Genomic DNA, 21,181 nt, shown 5'->3' on the forward strand with positions numbered 1-21,181 from the left:
TACAACCCACCTAGATGTTTCAGACTTCATTATGGAAAAAGGGAATGAAGTGTACCGATCCGATTGAATCATTTATGTTTGATCTATTTTTATTCTGAACTTGTAGTTTAAAACTCACATTTCAATTCAATAAAAGTGGCATTTCAATTTCCCTTTTATTATGAATAAGTTGTTTTTAACTGTGATCCCCTTTACACAGAAAGCATAGATAAAAACTGTGGTTATTCTCAAAACATGAGAAATGGCGGAGATATTTGTCTTGTAGACAGCGCAACCACGCATACAATACTTCGTGGATATTTGTGGGCCTATTTAACCATCTTGTGGACCATTTCGATATTTTATGGTTTTGGTTAATGCATCTACCTGATGGTCACATGTTTGTCTCTTGTCTACACGAAATGTAGCTTTTGCGAGACTTCTTGCTCAAATAATTAAGTTGCGAGCACAGTTCCCAGATTACCCCATTAAGTTAATCTGAATTGATAACGCTGGTGAATTTACGTCCCAAACCTTTGATGATTACTGCATGACATTGGGCATTAATGTTGAACACCTTGTTCCTCATGTCCATACTCAAAATGGTTTAGCAAAAGTATTGATCAAGTGGCTTCAGTTAATAGCTCGCACTCTGCTCATGAAAACAAAATTGTCAGTTTCTGCATGGTGACATGTCATCTTACATGATGCATAATTGGTTTGATTGAGACTTATAGCCAACCACCAATACTCCTCAGTACAACTCGTGTTTTGGCATCAGCCAAACATTTCACATTTACGAGTTTTTGGTTGTGCTATTTATGTGCCTATTGCACCACCACAACAGCCCCTAAAATGGGACCTCAACGCAAAACGGGAATTTATGTAGGTTTTGATTCACCATCTATCATTAGATATTTGGAACCCTTGACAAGTGATATATTTACAGCTTGTTTTGCATATTGTCATTTTGATGAGACAGTCTTCCTATAATTAGGAGAGAAAAGACCGCTGCAAAAAAAGTGCAAAAGCTGACATGGGTTGTTCCCACCTTATCTCATTTTGATCCATGAAGCACTCAATGTGAAAATGATTGTTCACCTTCAACATATTGCTAATCAAATGTCAAATACATTTAATGATGCTTCAAAAGTGATAAAGTCACATATACCAGCTGCAAATGCACCTGTAAGAATGAATGTCCCTGTTGGAAAAAATAAAGTGGTAGCGAATGAATCATCTGGTGCACGCCTGAAGCGTGGTAGACCCCCAAGTTCAAGAGATTCAACCTATCGAAAGAGAAAGACGAGGGCACAGTTGAATCCAAATGAAATCTTTCAAGAAAGGAAAATGAATGATAAATCCCTAATTCATGATTCTGAAAAAGAAAATGTCCTTGATGAGACACATGTCCATGAAGAGACAAAAGTGCATGAAAGCAAACAAATCTCCATAAATTATGCATGTACTAACGAATTGTGAGATCAAAATGAAATAATCATCGACGACATGTTCGCATTCTTAGTAGCCAGTGAAATCATATTAAGTAATGATATTGAGCCCTGCTCTGTTGATGAATGTAAACAGAGACAAGATTGGCCTAAATGGAAAGATGCAATCTAGGCAAAATTAAATTCCTTGGAAAGGCATAGTGTTTTTGGACCGATAGTCCAAACCCCGCCTAATGTAAATCCCGTGGGTTACAAATGGGTATTCACAAGAAAGCGCAATGAGAAAAACAATATTACAAGATATAAAGCATGACTCGTTGCACAAGATTTTTCACAAAGACCTAGAATTGATTATGAGGAGACATACTCTCCTGTAGTGGACGCAATCACATTCCGTTACTTAATAAGTTTAGTGGTTTCAGAAAAACTTGACATGCGACTTATGGATGTCATCACCACATATCTATATGGAGAATTAGATACTGACATATATATATATATATATATATATATATATATATATATGAAAGTCCTAGAAGGACTTAAGTTGCCTAAAACGACTAACAAACCACGAGGTATGCTCTCAATCAAATTAAGGCGATCATTGTATAGACTGAAACAATCTGGACAAATGTGGTATAATCGTCTCAGTGAGTATTTGATCAAAGAATGACATATCAACAATGTCATTTGCCCTTATGTGTTCATTAAGAAATCCAATTTTGGATTTCCTATAGTGGCGGTATATGTCGATGATAAGAACCTAGTTGGAACTCCGGAGGAGTTCAATAAAACTGTTGAATATCTAAAAAGCGAATTTGAAATGAAAGACCTTGGGAAAACAAAATATTGTCTCAACCTGCAGATCGAGCATTGTGCTAGTGGAATTTTGGTCCACCAATCAACTTATATTGAAAAAATCATGAAGTGATTTGGAATGGACAAGGCTTATCCACTTAGCACACCAATGGTCGTTCATTCTTTGGACATTAAGAAAGATCCATTTCATCCAAAAGAAAATGATGAAATGGTCATTGGTCCAAAAGTACCATATCTAAGTGCAATGGGTGCTTTATTGTATTTAGCACAGTGTACTCGACCAGATATAGTTTTTTCAATTAACCTTTTAGCAATGTATAGCTCTGCTCCAACAATTCGTCATTGGAAAGGAATCAAAGATGTTTTGTGATACCTTCGTGGGATAACAGATATAGGTCTTTTCTACTCAAAGAAATCCACAAATGACCAAATCCTTGCTAGATATGCAGATGCTAGTTTCCTCTCTGATCTGCATAAAGCCCGCTCACAAACTAGATATGTGTTCACTAATAGAGATACAACAATCTCATGGCATCTTCCAATCACTCAGAAATACTTGCTTTACATGAAGCAAGTCGTGAATGTACTTGGTTAAGATCAATGATCCATCATATCCGGAATTTATGTGGTCTAACTTCAAAGATAAACACTTCAATTGTCATCCATGAAGATAATGCAGCATGTGTTGCCCAAATGAAGGAAGGATTCATCAAGGGCGATAAGACTAAACACATATCTCCAAAGTTTTTCAATGCACATGAGCTTCAGAAGCTTACATAACACTATATCAACAATCCAGGTAAAGTTGTACTCTTTTTGCTTCGCTATGATTTTTTCCCACTAGGTTTTCCAAGCAAGGTTTTAACGAGGCAACTTATGTGATATGTGGACATCCAAGTGGGAATGTTGTAAAAACTGTATGGTGTATGCCCACATCCCACATGCATTTGGAAAAAGGTGAAAATGATAGTGATATATTTGTTGTTATGTAATATTGTCAAAAGTAGCCATCATATCATTTTTGGATATCCTCATGGGAGTAGCTCTATAAATAGAGTGATCCGTGTGTTAACAAAACACACGTTGCGAAAGAAAGAATCAAATAAATAATATCAGTATATCTCCCTCCTTCTCTTTATCTGTCATCCTTTGTGTTATGGCTACTAAAGTTATAGTATGATATTTTGCACCCGCTTCCCTTCGGTCTTTAGCAAAGGTTATTTCTCTAACTTTTACCTATTTATAACATTTCCTTTTGTTTTTGCTAAACATTATACAATTTATTTACATGATCATTTGACATGTTTTTGTGGCATGACAACACAGACAGCATCATCATAATTCATCACCATGCTCCAACAATGTTTTTGTGGGTTTCATGTGAACCTTCGCCTAATGGAAGGGATTAGAAATCTCCCTCGCACGCCGTCAGGTCACTAGGATGAGAGGATTGAACAAACACGTCGACACTGAGATAATTTCCATGAAATGTGAAGGGATGGAGGATTCAAAACTTTTTAGTATCCTTTTGGTGATATTATACTTTCAAAAAACATAAAGAAGCAATAATTTGAGGAATAAACATCGACTAATTCTGTACTAGTAGTCACGTTAATATAAAGAGTTCATTGAATTTTGATCTATGTTTTCTCAAGAATCTAATTAGCAAAAATTCCAAAGGTAGAAAACCTTTTAAGCACTAAAAGATTCCAAAAGCAATATGCGCAATCGAAAAAAAGTCATTGGTTGTCAAAGTTATTCATCTTTCACTATGAGGAATCTTGTAGTAAAGACTTGAAACTCAAGTGGTGGATGGGTTTGCGATACAATTTCTTTTATGGAGGCCTATAAGGGAATGGATTCCCATTTTTATATAAAAATGGGCATTAGTTGTGGAGCAATCGTCTATTTTTTAAGTTGCACCTCATAAATTATCCTTGCAAAATATTAGCCAAATCGAAAATATTTAAGGCAGCTAATTGAGTTCAAAGAAATTGACAAAAACTTTGTTCTAAGAAAACATTGAAATTTTACCGTGACAATTAAATAGACAAATGGTTTCAAATTGAATTGAATTTTTGCATAGTGTGATCTATGAATCCAGACTTACAAAATAGACGATTTCGATTGTTGAAGTTTGTTGTAGAGTTTGTCCCACAACTATTCCCTATTTTTCTTTTGGGTAAACTACAAAAAACTACCTCAACTATTGGTGTCACGACACTTTCATACCTTATCTTTTAAAATGGCAATGTCATACCTAATCTTACGAATTTGTGTCAATGTCATACCTCCGTCAGTTTTTCTATTAATTTTTCTGTTAAGTGCTGACGTGACTAGATACGGGAACCACTCACTAATCTAACTGGATTAAAATATAAATAAATATATATTTTAATAATTAAAAATTAAAAAATTTATTAAATCCCTCTCTCCTCTATCTCCCCCATCTCTTTCTTCTCTCCATCCCCAAAACCCCTTCCCACCCGACCCTCACCCCCCCTCCCCGCGACCTCTTCCCACCCGTCCCCCCCAACTTTCCTCCACCACCCTCTCTCTCTCGCCTCTCTCTTCTCTCTCTTTCTCTCTGGACACCCACCTGCATCCCTCAAACCCTTCCCACCCGTCATCCCCCCAACCTTCATCCCCTTCACCCTTTCTTCCCCTCGCTCCACGTCTTCCCCAAACTCAAAACCAGAACCACCTAACCCAGATCCCACCCCACTCCAAACTCAAAACTAGAACCACCCAACCCAGATCCCACCCCGCTCCCGTCTTCTCCGTCTTCCCCAAACGGTTTGGACCACACCTAGATCTGACAATCCATCAACCCGGTGTACAACGTCCCGTTATTCGACACTGTCAACGCATTCATGGCATCCTTGTGCGCCTTGACCGACTCGACGCAGTGAAAGTCCGAGTCTTGACAAATCTTCAGGCTTGACGCAACGGAGATCCAGAGACATTTCTCGTGGCCCGATGCGGTGTAGAAGAGGTTGTGGTTGACGACGAGGCAGGTGATTGAGAGGGAAGGGTGGCAGGGCGAAATAGTGGCTAAGCAGAGGTGGGATACGGAGAGGTCGAGGGGCTCTAGATGGGAGAGTTTTTGGAGGGAGAGGTTGCGCAGAGAAGATGGGAGTGGGGGGAAGAAAGGGTGAAGGGGATGAAGGTTGGGGGGAATGCATGGGAAGGTTTTGGGGATGCAGGTGGGTGTCTAGAGAGAGAAGAGAGGCGAGAGAGAGGAGAGAGAAGGTGGATCCACAATTTTATATTAAATTTTTTTTTTTTTAATTTTTTAATTTTTAATTATTAAAAAATATATTTAATTATACTTTAATCCAATTGGTTTAGTGAGTGGCCCCAGTATCTAGTCACGTCAACACTTAATAGAAAAATTAATAGAAAAACTGATGGAGGTATGATATTGGCACAAATTCATAAGATGAGGTATGACATTGTCATTTTAAAAAGATGAGGTATGAAAGTGTCGTGACACCAATAGTTTAGGTAGTTTTTTGTACTTTACCCTTTTTTTTTTTTTTTCTTAAAATGGGGATCCCTTCCCTTAAAGGGCTTGTTCTTTTATACTTAAACTTTGGGTAAATTACACAAAATTACCTCAACTATGGGTCGAACCACAATCTCATATCTCATGTTTTAAACATTGCAATGTCATACCTCAACTTATGAATTCGTTGCAATGTCAGACCTCCATTAAATTTTCTGTCAATTTGGCTATTAAATGATGATGTGGCAAAAGCGAGGCTCACTCCTTCACCAATTGGAATAAAAAATTAATTTTTTTATTAATTTTTATTTAACATTAAATATAAAAAAAAAAATCTCTCCACCTTCCTCGTTGACGGATTTTGCAAGGAAGAATCCAAGAATCTGTTGTATAATATGGATAATTCATAAGTTGAGATATAAACATCGACTAACTTTGTGCTAGCTTGTTCGACTAGAGCACATAAATAAGGTAGCTTGCTTACTTAGTGCGAAACGCTAAGGCCAATTAAGTAATGTTAATGGACCGCTCCCTATTACATACGCTTTCATAGGGCTTCTTTTTAGATAAAATAGGCCATAGAAATTCACTCATAACAGAAGCTAGAGGATAGTATTCGTAGGGCGATATTCGTGGATGGATGAGCGATTGGGCCGCCTATGGGACAGTTACTGGACAGATGCAACCGTTACCAATTGACAGATGACATGCAGAATAACAAGAAATCGCTCTATTTAAAGGACGAGAATTGCACATTAAAGGAAGGGAATGTGTACTAAGCTAGCTTGCCTTGAACTTGAAGTAGGTAGTCTCTCCTATATCTGATAACTTTAACTGGCCACTACAAAGAAATTACCATAGATCGAAACTAATTCGAGGCTTAGTATCCCCAAATAGTTTTGCGATACAATATGCACAACCGAGAATTTTGATCTATGTTTTCTCTAGAATCTAATTAGCAAAACTCCAAAGATAGAAAACCTTTTAAGCATAATAAAAGATTCCTAAAACAATATGCGCAACCGAAAAAAAGTCACTAGTTGTCGAAGTTATTGATCTTTCACTAGGAGGTGGTGGATGGTTTTGACTTTTGTGATACAATATCTTTTATACAACTTTTTATATGTTAGACAAACATGTGTTTAGTCAAGTTAGCTAAAACAATGTGTTTAATCTTCTGCATCTCAATCTAAATCTCTCACTTAATTTAATGTACCAATCATTTTCTTTCTTAAAAAAATAAAAGATAAAAAAATCTCGCATGTTTTTGCGAGTCCGAATTATTTAATTCTACCAGCCACAATGTTTTGTTTTGTTTTTATTTTTTATAATGCAGCATTGCGTACTTGCTTGAATTTGCACCAAAAGAAAAAGAAAAAGAAAAAGAAAAAGCAGCAATATGAACCACTTTCCATCAGTTTTATTTTATAATTTTTTTCATTTCTGTGCGAGTAATGAAAAAGATTAGAAGAAAGAAGATATTTACCCCTTTGAGTTTACTTTTTTCTTCATAAACAATTACTTCCATTTAAAGTTGAGAAATAAAAAGTATTTGATAAATTTGTCCAATTTATTTTAAGAGCAATGTGCATTTTCTTTATTTTGCAAACTCAAAAAAAATTTACGTCAAAAATTTGGGACATGCCGTAACAATTAAGAAATACAAAAATAAAAACACAAAAACAAAAACGCAATTGGGATTCTGGAGTTCCTAGAAGACAATGAACTCAAGACTCCACGAACGATTTTTTATTGTGCCAAAAACACAATCCAGTACATCAAGTATAATAATATAATTGATGAAAAACTTTAAAACAAAATTTTAACCAATTATATTATGCAATTGGTGCATTAAGCTGTATTCTTGTCACATTATAAAATTTTTCGACCCCTCATATTACAATGGAAAAATTAGGGCCCCACCCACAACTCCATTTTAATAATGCGCAATACATTAAAAGGAAAGGGATCATCTCCGGATCCTTTCCTTCTAATTCACCAAGTTCGGGGATCTGGACTGTTAAAATTTGATCCAATAGTTACAAACTGAAGCTCACTTTAAAAGTTATAATAACTTTCACCATTTGATCAAATTATTAGCCCATATCCCTGAACTTGGTGGATTGGGAGGAATGGATCCGGAGGGGATCCCTTTCCAAATTAAAATATACATGAAACCTTTCAATTTTCTTGAATAGTACTTGTGAAACGAGAACACTTGAGATTGTAAATACAAGATTAAACAGCTATGAACTCAAATTTAACGCTAAAACATAAGTAGTAATGTATCACTGAAGCCACACTGAAAGGATTAGGATTCTTTTTCCTTTTTTTTTCCCTTATCTTCCCTTTCCTATTTGAATGGTCACGGTTAAGCCACGTTAACATATTATATTAATTTTTATAAAAAAATAAAATAGAAAATATGAGAGAAAATGATGGAATGGAATGGGAAGAGGAGTAGAGAGAATCGCAATTCACACTGAAATCTCTAAAAATTTACCTGAAGTAATCTTGATTTCTTGGGAGAGCGGTGGGTCCGCTCTAGTCAACTCCACAGTCAAAACCCTCTCTCTCACATGTCGAACACACATTCTCACGGACAAATGTGTTAAAGAACTTAGCAGCGCACATAGGCGCTGGTTCTCTACACAAACCCCACTTATTTCTTCTTCTACCCCACTTTTGAGTTCCCTCTCTCTCTGGTGGGTGAGTGAGAGGAAGTTTCCCTCTTGGCTTCGACCATGGCTGCGTACGGACCTGGATTTCTTCTGGGTTTTCTTGCATTTCTGGGAATGCAGCTCCTCCCTCAAATAATGGCAGGTCAGTACAATTTCTGGGTTTTTTTTTTTAATTTTTTTTTATTTTTTATGAAGCTCTGGTTTTGCTTAGTTTTGTTCTGTATTGTGTGACTGAAGCGCTTGCATTTTTGTTTGTTTATTTAAATATTATTTTCTTCATTTTTTTTGTTGTAATTGTAATTCATGTTTTGGGCACTTTCACTTTCAGCGACCCTATTGTAGGTTATTATGTATTAATTCTGGAGATGGGTCCTTTTGAAAATTCAAGTTTTTAACTTCTTTTTGTTGAATTTTTAATTTTAAGACGCCCGCGAGTTCAGTTTTTACCTTTTATTAGAAGGAAAACAAATTGTTTGCTGTGATTTTTAATGGGGTTACTATATGTTATCAATACATGTTATTGGCATGTGTTTTTACAATTTTGAGCTCAATTTGGCTACTGGGTTTTTGTAGTTTTAACAATCTGTGTGTTCTGGTGAAATCCAACATTTTCAGTGTAAATTTTTTATCTTCTCGTTGCAAATTATAGCCTTTTTTGGGTGTAATGTAATAAATTTGTTGGTATAATTTGAATAGATTGGAGCAGGCCTTACATTTATCTTACACTCTTGTCCTTCATAAAAGCTATATAGAAAACAATTGTTGACGTTGTGAAGAGTCACATGTGCTTGCATTGGTGCTGCATCCTTTGCCAATATGGTGTGCACAATAGAGAATCGGGTAAATGCGATACTTGTACAAGTCAACTATAATAGATTTAAATCTGTCTTGGTCTATGTTCTTTATCACACTAGCAGTTCAATGAACTTTTTAGGTTTCTCCAAGAAAATGCATCTTCATTCAGGGATAGAGTACTGCTGAGTGATAATCATTTCGGACAGTGACTAATGTGCTTAGTTCTTATCTTAATTGGGAGCTACTTGTTTTCTTAAGAATAATAACGGGGTTAAGATACATAAAACAACGTACGTTTTGAGATCCAACACTGAGAAGTCCTGGTCTGCACGGAGGGTCTAAAATACTCTGTTAATACATTGGACATCACCAACAGATGCATTGTTTGTTAATTCTTGGAGTTTCTGTTATAATTGTGCATATCCTTTCCAAGGCTATTATATGTTTGCCCATTACAGACAGTTTCAATCCAGTGTAGAGATTATCAGTACGTATCGGTTCTGGTCAAACAGTCTGATGTCCCTTGTTGTGATGAATTTTAAATGAAATAAGACCATAGTATATACTTTTGCAGAATGCCCCTTAAATTTGAGTGGATCAAACGTTACTCAGGCAGCCTCTTTGTGCTCTAATAAAGAAGACAGAGGAAAGTGTTGCCGCTATATAAATGCTTTCATTGCAGTTTCTATTGCTCACTATGCAAATGTGACAAGCAACTTGGGCGTTCCTTCAAATTTATCTGACATATGCCTCCATTCCATATCACAAACCTTAGTACTGTATGGAGTTCCCAGAAATGCAACAGCTTTCTGTGGGTTTGGGACAAAAATTCCAGTAAATTATGAGTGTAAGGGTCGAACAACTGTCACACAAATGCTGCAGTCTCCAAAGTTCATTGATGTCATGGCAAATTGCAAAGTACCACTTTCAGAGGAAACTAAATGCAAGAAGTGTTTAAATTCTGGCATCGTATATCTTCATCGTCTATTAGGAACAGAAGATAATATAACTTTGAGTACCTGCCGTGATGCAACTTTTGCTGCATTGGCAAGCCAAGTTGATGATGCGTCAGCTATTGACATGGCAAGCTGTTTCTTTCAAATCAAGGGGCTCAACAACATCCTACCAGGTACGGACAGTTCTGGCTGTGGAGGATATTTTGGTTTATACTGAAACAGAATGTGACAAATACCATGTGCTAGATTTCAACTGTATTATAAAACTCTGTGATACCGTTTTGTTTAGTCTTTAGTATTTTCTTAAAAACTATTCTATTTTTTCAAATACCATGTTCTAATTTTTTATTTTTTATTTTTGTTGCGATCAATGTCATGCTTCATGTGTTAACTAAATAATTTTATACTATTAGTACGAACAAACAAGGGTATATTGTATATTTGGTAAACTAGAATAGTGAACTAGTTTTTGGATCCAGGTTTGGTGAGGTAATAGAAGGCCTCATCAAATCATATGAGTACTTCAACTATTGCCACTGTCATTGATGTTTTATTTACCTTTTTTTCGGTGGAAAGGTTGGTTGTTGGGAACAGCTTTAATGTATTTTGAAATGCCTTGAGGGCAAGCTTGGTATGAGGATAGTTAACATTATGTCATTTTTCCTGAAACATATTGTGAGAAGTGATCGTTATTTGTTTTTATCAATCACATAGACCTGTATAATGTACAATATACTATTTTTCCTACGAATAAGTAATTTTAAAAGCAGAAGATCTGGGTTCAACTATTCATGTTTGTGTAATCTTTATAAATGAGGTTTGTGGTCCATATATTTTCTTGATCCAAAGAGGTAAATTTTTTTTCTCTATGTTGAAATTGTGTTTCTAGTTTCAGAGCCATCACCATCCTCCACCCCGAAGGCTTCTCCAAGTCCTTTTGTGGCTGCTAGCCCAAGCCAACACTTGTTGGGTCCACCCCAAAATGAAACACATCATTCCTACCACCTTACATTGGTTCCAGGTATTGGCATTGCAGTAACAGCTGTCGCTGTAATGATGCTTTTAGTCTTGATAGTTCTCATTCGTAAGAAAAACAGAGAGTTACTGGATTCTGAGAGTATAGATAAAAAATCGTCAAAATCCTTTCACTCGCCTCGTCCTATGAGGAAATTTCAGGAAGGTATAATTATCTCTCTTATTTTTCTCGTAATTTGTTCTCTTGATGACTTGTATTCATGAATGAAACATTTTGTTGGGGGTCCCATCTGAGATGGTATTTAAGTGCAGGTCCTCCATCTATGTTTCGGAAATTCAGCTACAAGGAGATAAAGAAGGCGACTGAAAACTTCAACACAATTATTGGACAAGGGGGATTTGGAACTGTGTACAAAGCTCACTTTAGTGATGGTTTAGTGATAGCAGTTAAGCGAATGAACAAAGTGTCAGAGCAGGGAGAACATGAGTTCTGCAGAGAGATAGTGCTTCTAGCCAGATTGCATCATCGTCATCTTGTTGCTCTGAGGGGCTTTTGCAGCGAGAAGCATGAGAGGTAGTTAATTTATGTATGTTTCTGTATGTTTGTGGCCCTTATATACCTGCCCAAATGCTTTACATGTTCCATGGCAGGTTTCTCATGTATGAATACATGGAAAATGGTAGCTTGAAGGACCATCTTCACTGTATGTTACTCCATCTCTTGAATTCCCTTCTGCTCAGAGTAGTGTTCTAAAACTGGATTATGGAAAGGGATGACTTTATGGTGTTTTTCATCACGTTTGAAATCAATTCTTTCATCCTTTTGTCTCTCTCCCTCTCTGTTGCACTGTCACACACACTTGCGCTCGTGCAGAGTTATGACTTTATCTAACAAAAGTTTCTGAATTTTGGTGGAATCCCACTTTACTATGGTGATTTTTACCTTTGGTATATTCAGGATTTCAAAAGCTGTGGAGGACAGCATAAAGTCATTCTCTTATTTTGTTTCGAAAGCCATATTCTTTTAAGGCCACGTATTCTGATTATGTTAATTCTAATCTTTATGCAGCTCCGAATAGGACTCCTCTAAGTTGGCGGACTAGAATCCAAATTGCCATTGACGTGGCTAACGCTCTGGTAAACAGCAGGCTTATAGTCATCTTTTTACTGGCTTGTGTTGTTCATGAAATTGATTTGCTTCTAATTTGTTCTTCCATGCAGGAGTATCTCCATTTCTATTGTGATCCTCCTCTTTGCCATAGAGATGTTAAGTCCAGCAATATCTTACTGGATGATAATTTTGTTGCCAAGGTAGAATATATGGCTGGATGCAGATGTAGCTTTTAATACTCGATCGGAATCTCTTCGTTCTCAAAACAACTTAACGAAGAAAGACGTTAACCCCTCTCATATGTGACTAAACTTTTTATTCCTCTTTAAATCGAATGCATTCAAGGAGGAAGATTGCTTTTATAAGTTTTATGATATTCCTTCCGTGGTAGGGAATGCATGCCAAGAACTCTTTTAAACTCTTGAAAGAAATCTCTCTACTTTTCTTTCCAGGTTGCAGATTTTGGCCTTGCACAGGCTTCACAAGATGGTTCTATTTGCTTTGAACCAGTAAATACGGATATCCGGGGAACTCCAGGTTAGAGAATCATATTGATAGACTGACATATGAAGGTATAGTTTCTTTTTGCTAAACACCTATGTTGAATGGATGGCTTCAGGTTATATGGATCCGGAGTACGTGGTTACCCAAGAGCTGACGGAGAAAAGTGATGTATACAGCTACGGTGTGTTACTGTTGGAGCTAGTAACTGCAAGGCGAGCAATACAAGACAACAGGAATTTGGTAGAATGGTCACAAAAGTACATGGAATCTGAATTAAGCTTACCTGATCTGGTGGATCCCAGTATACGAGATTCATTTGATTTGGATCAGCTCCAAACGATTGTGTCTATCGTGAGATGGTGCACCCAGAAAGAAGGCCGCGATAGGCCTTCAATCAAACAGGTGCTTAGGCTTTTGTACGAGAGTTCGGACCCAATGCATAGTGGGTTCCTAGCAGCCGTGGAAGATGAAGAGTACGAAGAGACGGAAGGAAGAGGAAGGACTAGTAAAGGGAAGATGCATAGGACTGACATGATTTTTCATAGCGGGGATGGGAGGTATCTCGCTTCTTCTTCGAGTACATCCAGGTCTTATTGTAGTAGAAGCTTCTTGCTTGAAAATGGCTCGCCACAATCCCCTCCGAATATTCTCTCCGTTTGAAAACTTCATTGATTCGAGACTGTTCCACGGATTGAGGTACGTTCAGTATTTCTTCAGCTCAACGTTTCGAAAAACTCATCAAACAGCTTCAAGGTGTTTACCAGTATGGACCAAAAGGCCAAAGCAAATTGTGAGGGCAGTATTGTTGCAAGCTTATGTCTTTTGCTTGTTAGAAGTTTTGGGGAAGCATATGAATATATATCCTTTTGCTTGTACTGTTGTTAAAGACTTGGACAATTTTGGAACAACATTAATTTGGTATGGATCATTTTCCTACGTACAAGAAACGTTTTTTGTTTTCTTGTGTATATAGAAACCTTTAAGGGTAGGGATTCCATTTTTTATTTATAAAAATGGGGATTAGTCGTTAGGCTCACACCACATCGAATTTTAACGTTCCAAACAGTTTATTTTTTAAGTTGTATCTCATAGATCATCCTTGCAAAATATTAGAAAAATCGAAAATATTTGAGGCATCTAATTGAGTTCAAAGAAATTGACAAACACTTTGTTCTCTAAGAAACATTGACATTTTATTGTGATAATTAAACATGCAAACGATTTTGGATTGAATTAAATTTTTGTAAAGATGATTTATGTACGAGACATACAAAATAAACGGTTTGGATCGTTGAAGTTTGATGTGGAGTAAGTCTCGCAACTAATCTTCATTTTTTTAAAAAAAAATAGGAATCTCTTACCCTAAAGGGCGCGTGTGTGTATATATGGTTCCACATTGATTCAAGTTAATTGGTGATGGCAAAGCAGATAGAGTAATCAGATATAGTATGTTCATTCGCGTTCAAACTTTCCCGCGATGCGAAGATTGAACAATTACGCAGCACATCGTGTCGCAGTTGCTCAACTCCGTCAATTTTTACTTGTAAATGAGAAGTTTTAAGCTTGAATCTCTGGAATGACAAGTTGAATATTAATTTTAAACTTTCATGTGTGAACAATAAAACTTCATCAATCTAGTATAAAGAGGAGTCTCATTCCCATTAGGGAAAAAGCGCTAGAACAACTTTTTATCAGTTTAAAGAGGGCCAAGTTTAAACAAACAACAACAATACAAGCAACAAAGCACAATCACATTTCAAATCTTCAATCCAAGCAAATAAAAATGTAGCCCAAAAGTAGAAGAATAGCAAACCAGGAACAACACGGAAATATCCTCCGCAAAATTGATAACTCCGGCAACACAAGCAACCCAGGAAAGTCATTCTCTGAGATTCCCCTCCATAGTCCATACAACAATCAATTCCTCCAACTTTATCCATTTGAATTATAGGACTTCCAGTTCAGGAAACCCTAATGAGGAGAGGCAAACAGGTTTCTTGTCTGCGTACGATTCGGATCCCAACAAAAGCTTCAAGTTTGGCAACATACTGAGTTTGTCGATTGAGATTGAAATAATGGACACTTAGCCTGACGAGGTTTGGCGGGAAGTGCAGTGGATCCGGTAGATTCTCTAACTTGACTTCCCGGCAAAACTAAGCTTTAGAAGATGCACAAGCTTTGAAAGTCGCATAATGATTGAAGGTACTGGAATAACTCTACGGTGGAAATCACTAAGTTCACCCGTTCTTCTAATAAGCCTACTATCTTTAGTCAAGTAAACCAACCTTAATTATAGTCTTGGCCATGCCATATGGAAAGAGGAATGCAAGGGTTTAGTAGACGACGAAACTAGGGGTGTGCATCAAAGCTGGTGAACTGAGAAACAAGAATAAACCGAGTTGGACCCATAAGTAGTTCGAACCAACATGTTAACTTACAAGGAATCAGTACCATTCTCATAATATGATTACTTATCAACCAAGGAACGAAAAAAATAAGCAGCATTCTTTAACATAAAACATTTATTCATGAGCTGAGAATACTTCCACATTATGTAGGTCAAGGTAATTTCAGTTTCCGTATAATCAAGCACAAAAGCAAAATACAACTAAATTTACATTACCATCTCCCATTAGCAGTTTATCGTCAGTTGCAAATGACCGGGCGTGAATTGTGCATGGAAATTTCGATATTAGCTTCCCATCCATACAGGACACGTTTAACACAACAAAAAATAAAAGGTGCTTCCCAGCCTCATCGGTGATTTTGTTTTTCCCCTTTATGAAATTTGTAACTAAAAAAACGTAAATATTCAAAAAGGAGAGTGAGAGACGCTGGGCTGCGGTGTGCGTACCTAAAAAGCATCAGAAAATTACTAGAAACAGCAACCGAACCACCTTAATTTTTATAGCCACCACTTGCAGCCAGGAACTTCCTCTTGCCAACTGGCTCTTCAAGCAACACCACCACATCTGTCACCTTCTCGAACAGTTGCTCTAGCTGATTAACTCCAAACTTCTGATAGTCCAGCGTCTTTTTATACCTCTGCTGGTAGACCTCCTCAAAGCAACCCAAGAAAATCCGACAAGAGTAGCTGACAAGAATCTCTTGCAGCTCATATTTGAAATTCTCCAGACTAGGATCATCAATTCCACATTCACCTACTGTTCTCACATTGGTCTTTCCTTGGCTCGTCTCATCGTATTCTTCTACAACAACTCTTTCCTCCTCTGAGAACTCATCTGATGAGCCATTGCCTGTAGTAATATCCATGCACTCTTCTCGAGTCCCCTTCCCTTTCTTGTTATCCCTCTTTAACAAAACCAAAGGTGGTGCACTTGTGCCCGTTTTACAGTTCCGGAGGTAGACAAATCTCTTGTTCCCTTTTCCCTCTACAGCCATTGTGTCACCCAGCTTCTTGAACAGATTTACGAGCTTGAATGCACCATACTCTGATACATAAAGAGGCCTTCCAAAAACTTTCTGATACTCGGTTGGAACTTTCATAAGAGGCATGCAACCTCCCGATAGCTCAAGAAGTCTTACAAGCTGTCCCTTCAGACCATTTAGGTCCCCTGGCTGGACCCACCAAGTAGATTCATTTTGATCACCAGATGTTGTAGGCCCAGCAGAAACTTCATTAAGACCAGATGGGAGACTGTGTGACCTTGAAGCAGTAGGACAGCAAGGCACCATTATGGAACTACTGTTGAATTCAGACAGTGATTGTGAGACTATTGAAAAATCTCTCGAGTTGTAATAGCTTTGTGATATTCCCTGATACAAGATAGCTTCTTCTTCATTTTGGATATCCACATTATCATTGATATGGCAACCCATAAGATATCCAGAAATATCAGTGTGACCCCCACGAGGATGCATTAAAACTTTAGTAGAAGGTACAAAGCCGTCTCCACGAGCCACACTAGGCCAGTCCCACACGAACTTACCAGCATTGCTGAGAGCAGATGAAACACCAACTCCAGATGGAATTACCAGGATAACAATATATCCACGTTGCCCAAGTATATGAAGTGCTGGAGCAAAATCAACATCCCCGGAGATGAGCATGATGGAAGAAGGTGGAGGATTGTCAAGGGCAAACAGGAACATATCAACCAGGATAGCTTTGTCAGCAGCATCCTTTCTTCCATTTGGAACATCAATTAGTCTAACACCAGTTCTCTGGCATCCCTCACGGAGTCGTCTAGGGAAGCCATTAAAGTCCCCATAAGCAGAAAACGTCATAACTCCTCCTTTAATTATGGGATGCACCTGTAAAGCCATTCTGATATTACCAGCTACATCTTCTGGACGGACATCACTAGGGACAGGGCAGTTCTCAATATCCCAAAAGATAGCCACAGGACCATCAAAGGAGCCTCGGCTGGGCAGGTTTGTTGGAGCTTGAAACATGTTTGTGTTTGAATCTGATATATTTGCTCCTCTTTGCTCTGACAGTTCTGAAGGCACTATTGATGTTGATGTATATGGGAAAGCCATCACAGTTCAAAACTCACAGAATCCTGCTTACGCAAAGAGAAGAAAACAGAATAAGAATGGTCCTCAAAAGAATTATAACAGCAAGATTAAACAAAAGCAAAACCTGCATCCCAAAGTGTGTAGAATTTTAATACTTGAGCATAATTTTTCTACTAGTTACTGAAAAGTTGCGAGTGGAGTTATACAGAATTAGATACAGACAACTACGGCCTCCAGTGTCTTAATAAGCATAATTTCAAAGGTGAATAATCACGGGGTGAAGGCCTCTTCCAAAATAAACCACACTGGTGTACCGAAGTGGAACCCAAAACAAGCAGCATTAGTCTTTCTCTTGTAAAAATGCAAATTAAAACCAAAAGCGTACCAATTAAAGCGAATGAAGGGTACATTATCCCCACTGAACTACTTAATAGAATTTGACTGAATGTACATCAAATTGTTCATTTCTCATTATTCTTATATTGCTGTTGTTTCTTGTTCAATGAATCTTCCTTGTTAGTCAAATATAATAATTAACAGTTAGGTAATACTGGACTTAAAACTAAAATCTTCGTTTAAGTAGGTAAGAAATAAATATTAATAGAAGATGGTTAAATGAAACCTAGCCATCAAGTACAAGTGAGCCATGTCTGTCGATCTTATGGAAACGAACAAAGAGGGTGGAGCGGGAGGGAAGCCTCCTCACCCCGCACCCCCACCCCTCACTAAATCTTGTCGACCTCCAAGCTCAACGGGTAATAACACTTTGAATCGCTCGGCTTTGGTTACCCTTCCTTGTTTTCTATCTCTAACTCTCTAAACTTTCGTTTGCGCTTCTTTTAACAAAGACCAAAAGTAATCATGGTACTCGATTGACGTCTAAAATCTCATTTTCAGCCAAGTGCGATTGTAACAGTTGAGATTCGTAAACTTTTAGTGCCAGAAATCAACGTAAAATCTCCCAATCCGATCAAATCATCACAGAAATTTAACACCATGCATGGAATAAAAATTAGAAATTAAACATAAGAAATACAGAAGGAAGAAAAGGGTACCTCATACTTTGCCTGCCGCTGCTCGTCAAGGCCCAAATAAACTTAGATCCTAAATACCAAAAAGAAATCTGAAATTGAATCAGAACCCACACAAATTGGAGCCGAAAAAGCAGAAAATTGGATAGATAGAGAGCAAAAGTGGGAAGAAGGAAGGATGCTGGTTAATGGGTAATTGGGGATTTATGTGAGAAACTGAGAATTTATAAGGAAACCGATGAGAACTTATATGAATTCGATTAGGAGGACTGAAAAATCGTACCTACTCTCTGAATTTCCAGCAAATAAAAACTGTAGATTTGGGCTTTGAAGTCGATGCCCACAGAGAGAGAGAGAGGGAGAGAATTGTGATTTTTTGCGGGCTTTACTGCTGAAAGTCTAGAGAGAGAATACAAGATTATACAGAGAGAGAGAGAGAGGGAGAGAGTGTTGAGGAGGGTCAGAGCTTTTTCATTTTTCTGATAAAATTTCACGCGTATTTTGAAACCGACATCCAGCACTTTCCTAATTAGCACTTGCAAGATTCTTTTTAACATCTGAAAAATGCGTGCGCTTTTTTTTTCAATGAATTTTTATTTATTTTTTCAAATTCAATGAAAATTTATTGCTAGCTACAAAGATACGGTTTACAAATTAAAAGCCCAAAAATAGAAAAACATAAACAAGCAAAAAACAGGTCAACCAAACAAACCAATAAGAGCCCAACCAAACAATTGAGGCCCAAAAACAAAAGAGAAAAAAAGAGAAAAATCGAAAAATTTGCTGCTACCACCTCTGTCGAAACAGTGCATCTTAACATACACAAACCCACACCCACAACCGAACATCGCCTCGCCAAAGTCATCATCCAACCCGAACAACTTTGCGAGCACAGCCACAAAGTAAAGATAACTAGCAAATGAATGAAATCAGTCGGCTATCAAGAAAAAGAAGCCCATAGAAAACCATGAGCAACATTACCGGAAACAAAAGACAATAGAGAGAAGGTGGTGGTGTTGGGAACACCCGAGCTGGTTGAAGCATCGAAACTCTACACACCATCTCCATGGAAAGTATGATTGAGGATTGCAACTTAGATGAACGAGGAGGACAGACTCCAATGAGGTAAGAAGAGAAGGACAAATCGAAATGGTGAGCAGGAGAAAAAGCAGTAGAAAAAGGGAAAGGATGAGATAAAGAAAGAAAGGGGGGATCGGCCACTAACTCCAGCCAAAGTTAGAGTCAATGTCACAGAATTCGATCAGGATAGAAAACCCTCACACAATGGGGGAAATACCCTCAATCAAGATTCTAAAAGACGCTAAAAGTTAGTCGAGCGAAAGGCTGGTGCCTAGGCAGACTAGGTGGGTATAAGTAAATTTATGATATATTTTATAAATAAAGTTATACTTAAAAAAACATGTACATAGTTTTATTGGAATACATAAATTGTTAAATAAAATGACATATAGATTATACAGTATTAAACCATATTGAAAATATGGGGAACAAGCATATAATAAGTGTTCATTCAAGTATTCAACAAGTCTCTTACATTTTATTGACAAAATAAAGCGCAAAATGAATGTTATCGATTTTTTGTCTAAGTGAGAGTTGCAACCTAAGCGGGTATAGGCGGACGCCTAAGTGGGTCTAGGCGCACTTTCTTAATTTTCAAATGCCTATAGACTAAATGGGGCGATGTCCAACCTCCTATTGTCAAGATGAGAACTTTTAAAACAGTGCTCTCAAGCCGAGAGAAGGTCTCTCACAGGAAGAGAAAGAGTGTTCGCTTTTTATGCGCGCGTTTCATTGGCGGTATATATAATTTCATTCCTTGGCAAATACGATGTCATATCATGGGACATTCTTATACTAGGAAGTTTTTTAGCAGTTCATTTTTAATTATCCTATACATAATTTGAAGCATGCTTTTTTTTTTTTTAATAAGAAAGATAAATTACAAACACAATTACCACTGCCACTATCCCAAACCAAGTTGATCGAGTATTATAAAAAAAAAGAGAAAACATCCAAACTTGAGAATTTAAGGATCTCTGACCAATCTTAGCAAGAACATCACCAACGAAATTTGCTTCACGAAAAATATGTTTAAACTCCATGTTATGAAACCAACAAGCAATCTTCGGGATAACTCTTGACAGTGGAATCGATTAAGGCCCGCCCTTCAACAACAAGAATGTCTCAAATACCAAAGGCACTTGTTGCATGCAAATTTACTTAAGTAATCATGGGAAATGTTCTTACCCAACTCTGACAAGTGACGAGAAAGAACCGAACTTTTATGGCTATGAGTAATTTTTTAGGGTTCGTTATCTTAATGGCCTGTTTGGTATTCTACTAAAAAATTTTAATTGTTCCTAAAACAATTTCCAAAGAACAGCACTTAAAAACAATATTTTTTTTAAGTCTCAAAAATTCAAAAATTTGTTTGGTTAAATTTTTAAAAATAAGTTTTCTTAGTTTGAGTTCAAACTACCTTAAGCATAAATTGAAGAAGAGATGATTGGAAAATACATAATAGAGGAATTAAATGGCGAGGAGAGAAAAAGATAGGGGAGAGGGCGAAGGTGAGGAGGTGAGGAGAGAGAAGAAAGAGAGGGTGACAAGGGAGAGAGCAAAAAAATACATTGAGAAGGTGAGGACCTAGGGAAGAATAAGGTGATGAGAGAGATAAGACAAAAGGTGAGGTGAGAGAGATGGGATAAGGTGAGGACGTGGGGAGAGAAGCAAGAGAGGGTTAGGAGAGAAGAAGAAGAGGTTAGGGGAGAGAGAGAGAGAGCGAGAGAGAGAGAGTGGGCAAAGATGTGTAGGAGAGAGAGCAGTAAAAGGATAAAAAAACTCTAAAAATTCATTTTTGGTGTTTTT

The 21,181-nt window shown here is 37.4% G+C and overlaps 2 protein-coding genes across 10 annotated transcripts; one reads left to right on the forward strand and one right to left on the reverse strand.

The window, feature by feature from the left end:
* Positions 1–8,336: 8,336 nt before the first annotated feature.
* Positions 8,337–13,726, forward strand: LOC137725590 (putative receptor-like protein kinase At1g49730). 7 transcript variants are annotated; one of them, XM_068464327.2, is made up of 9 exons: positions 8,337–8,580; positions 9,808–10,362; positions 11,079–11,369; positions 11,477–11,738; positions 11,816–11,868; positions 12,234–12,301; positions 12,386–12,475; positions 12,728–12,812; positions 12,895–13,726. In XM_068464327.2, the coding sequence occupies exons 1-9, from the start codon at positions 8,502–8,504 to the stop codon at positions 13,437–13,439; spliced, it is 2,028 nt and encodes a 675-aa protein (XP_068320428.2). In that variant the 5' UTR covers positions 8,337–8,501; the 3' UTR covers positions 13,440–13,726. The 7 variants fall into 7 exon arrangements, with proteins under 7 accessions (XP_068320428.2, XP_088550864.1, XP_088550862.1 ...); XM_088694738.1 differs by having other exon boundaries at positions 11,079–11,210; XM_088694736.1 differs by having other exon boundaries at positions 11,085–11,369.
* Positions 13,727–15,283: 1,557 nt separating this feature from the next.
* On the reverse strand, positions 15,284–19,515 carry LOC137726550 (Putative endonuclease or glycosyl hydrolase). Of its 3 annotated transcripts, none has more exons than XM_068465482.2 (3): positions 18,576–18,819; positions 18,317–18,365; positions 15,284–17,305 (listed from the first exon to the last, which is right to left on the reverse strand). In XM_068465482.2, exon 3 carries the CDS (start codon positions 17,280–17,282, stop codon positions 15,678–15,680), a length of 1,605 nt encoding a protein of 534 aa, XP_068321583.2. In that variant the 5' UTR covers positions 17,283–17,305; positions 18,317–18,365; positions 18,576–18,819; the 3' UTR covers positions 15,284–15,677. The 3 variants fall into 3 exon arrangements, with proteins under 3 accessions (XP_068321583.2, XP_068321582.2, XP_088550866.1); XM_068465481.2 differs by having other exon boundaries at positions 18,317–18,384; positions 18,576–18,813; XM_088694740.1 differs by having other exon boundaries at positions 18,317–19,515.
* Positions 19,516–21,181: the final 1,666 nt, after the last annotated feature.

The sequence above is a fragment of the Pyrus communis genome, chromosome 5 (genome assembly GCF_041283825.1).
Source record: "Pyrus communis isolate YQ-2024b chromosome 5, ASM4128382v1, whole genome shotgun sequence".
In the NCBI taxonomy this organism is placed as follows: Eukaryota; Viridiplantae; Streptophyta; class Magnoliopsida; order Rosales; family Rosaceae; genus Pyrus; species Pyrus communis.

What these genes read in the sequence shown, in the direction of transcription:
- LOC137726550 (XM_088694740.1), bottom strand. Translation starts at nt 17,282, where the DNA reads ATGGCTTTCCCATATACATCAACATCAATAGTGCCTTCAGAACTGTCA.
- LOC137725590 (XM_068464325.2), top strand. Translation starts at nt 8,502, where the DNA reads ATGGCTGCGTACGGACCTGGATTTCTTCTGGGTTTTCTTGCATTTCTG. An exon ending in TTGACGTGGCTAACGCTCTG is followed by an intron (nt 12,302 to 12,385) that starts GTAAACAGCAGG and finishes TCTTCCATGCAG; the next exon opens with GAGTATCTCCATTTCTATTG. An exon ending in ATGATAATTTTGTTGCCAAG is followed by an intron (nt 12,476 to 12,727) that starts GTAGAATATATG and finishes TTTTCTTTCCAG; the next exon opens with GTTGCAGATTTTGGCCTTGC.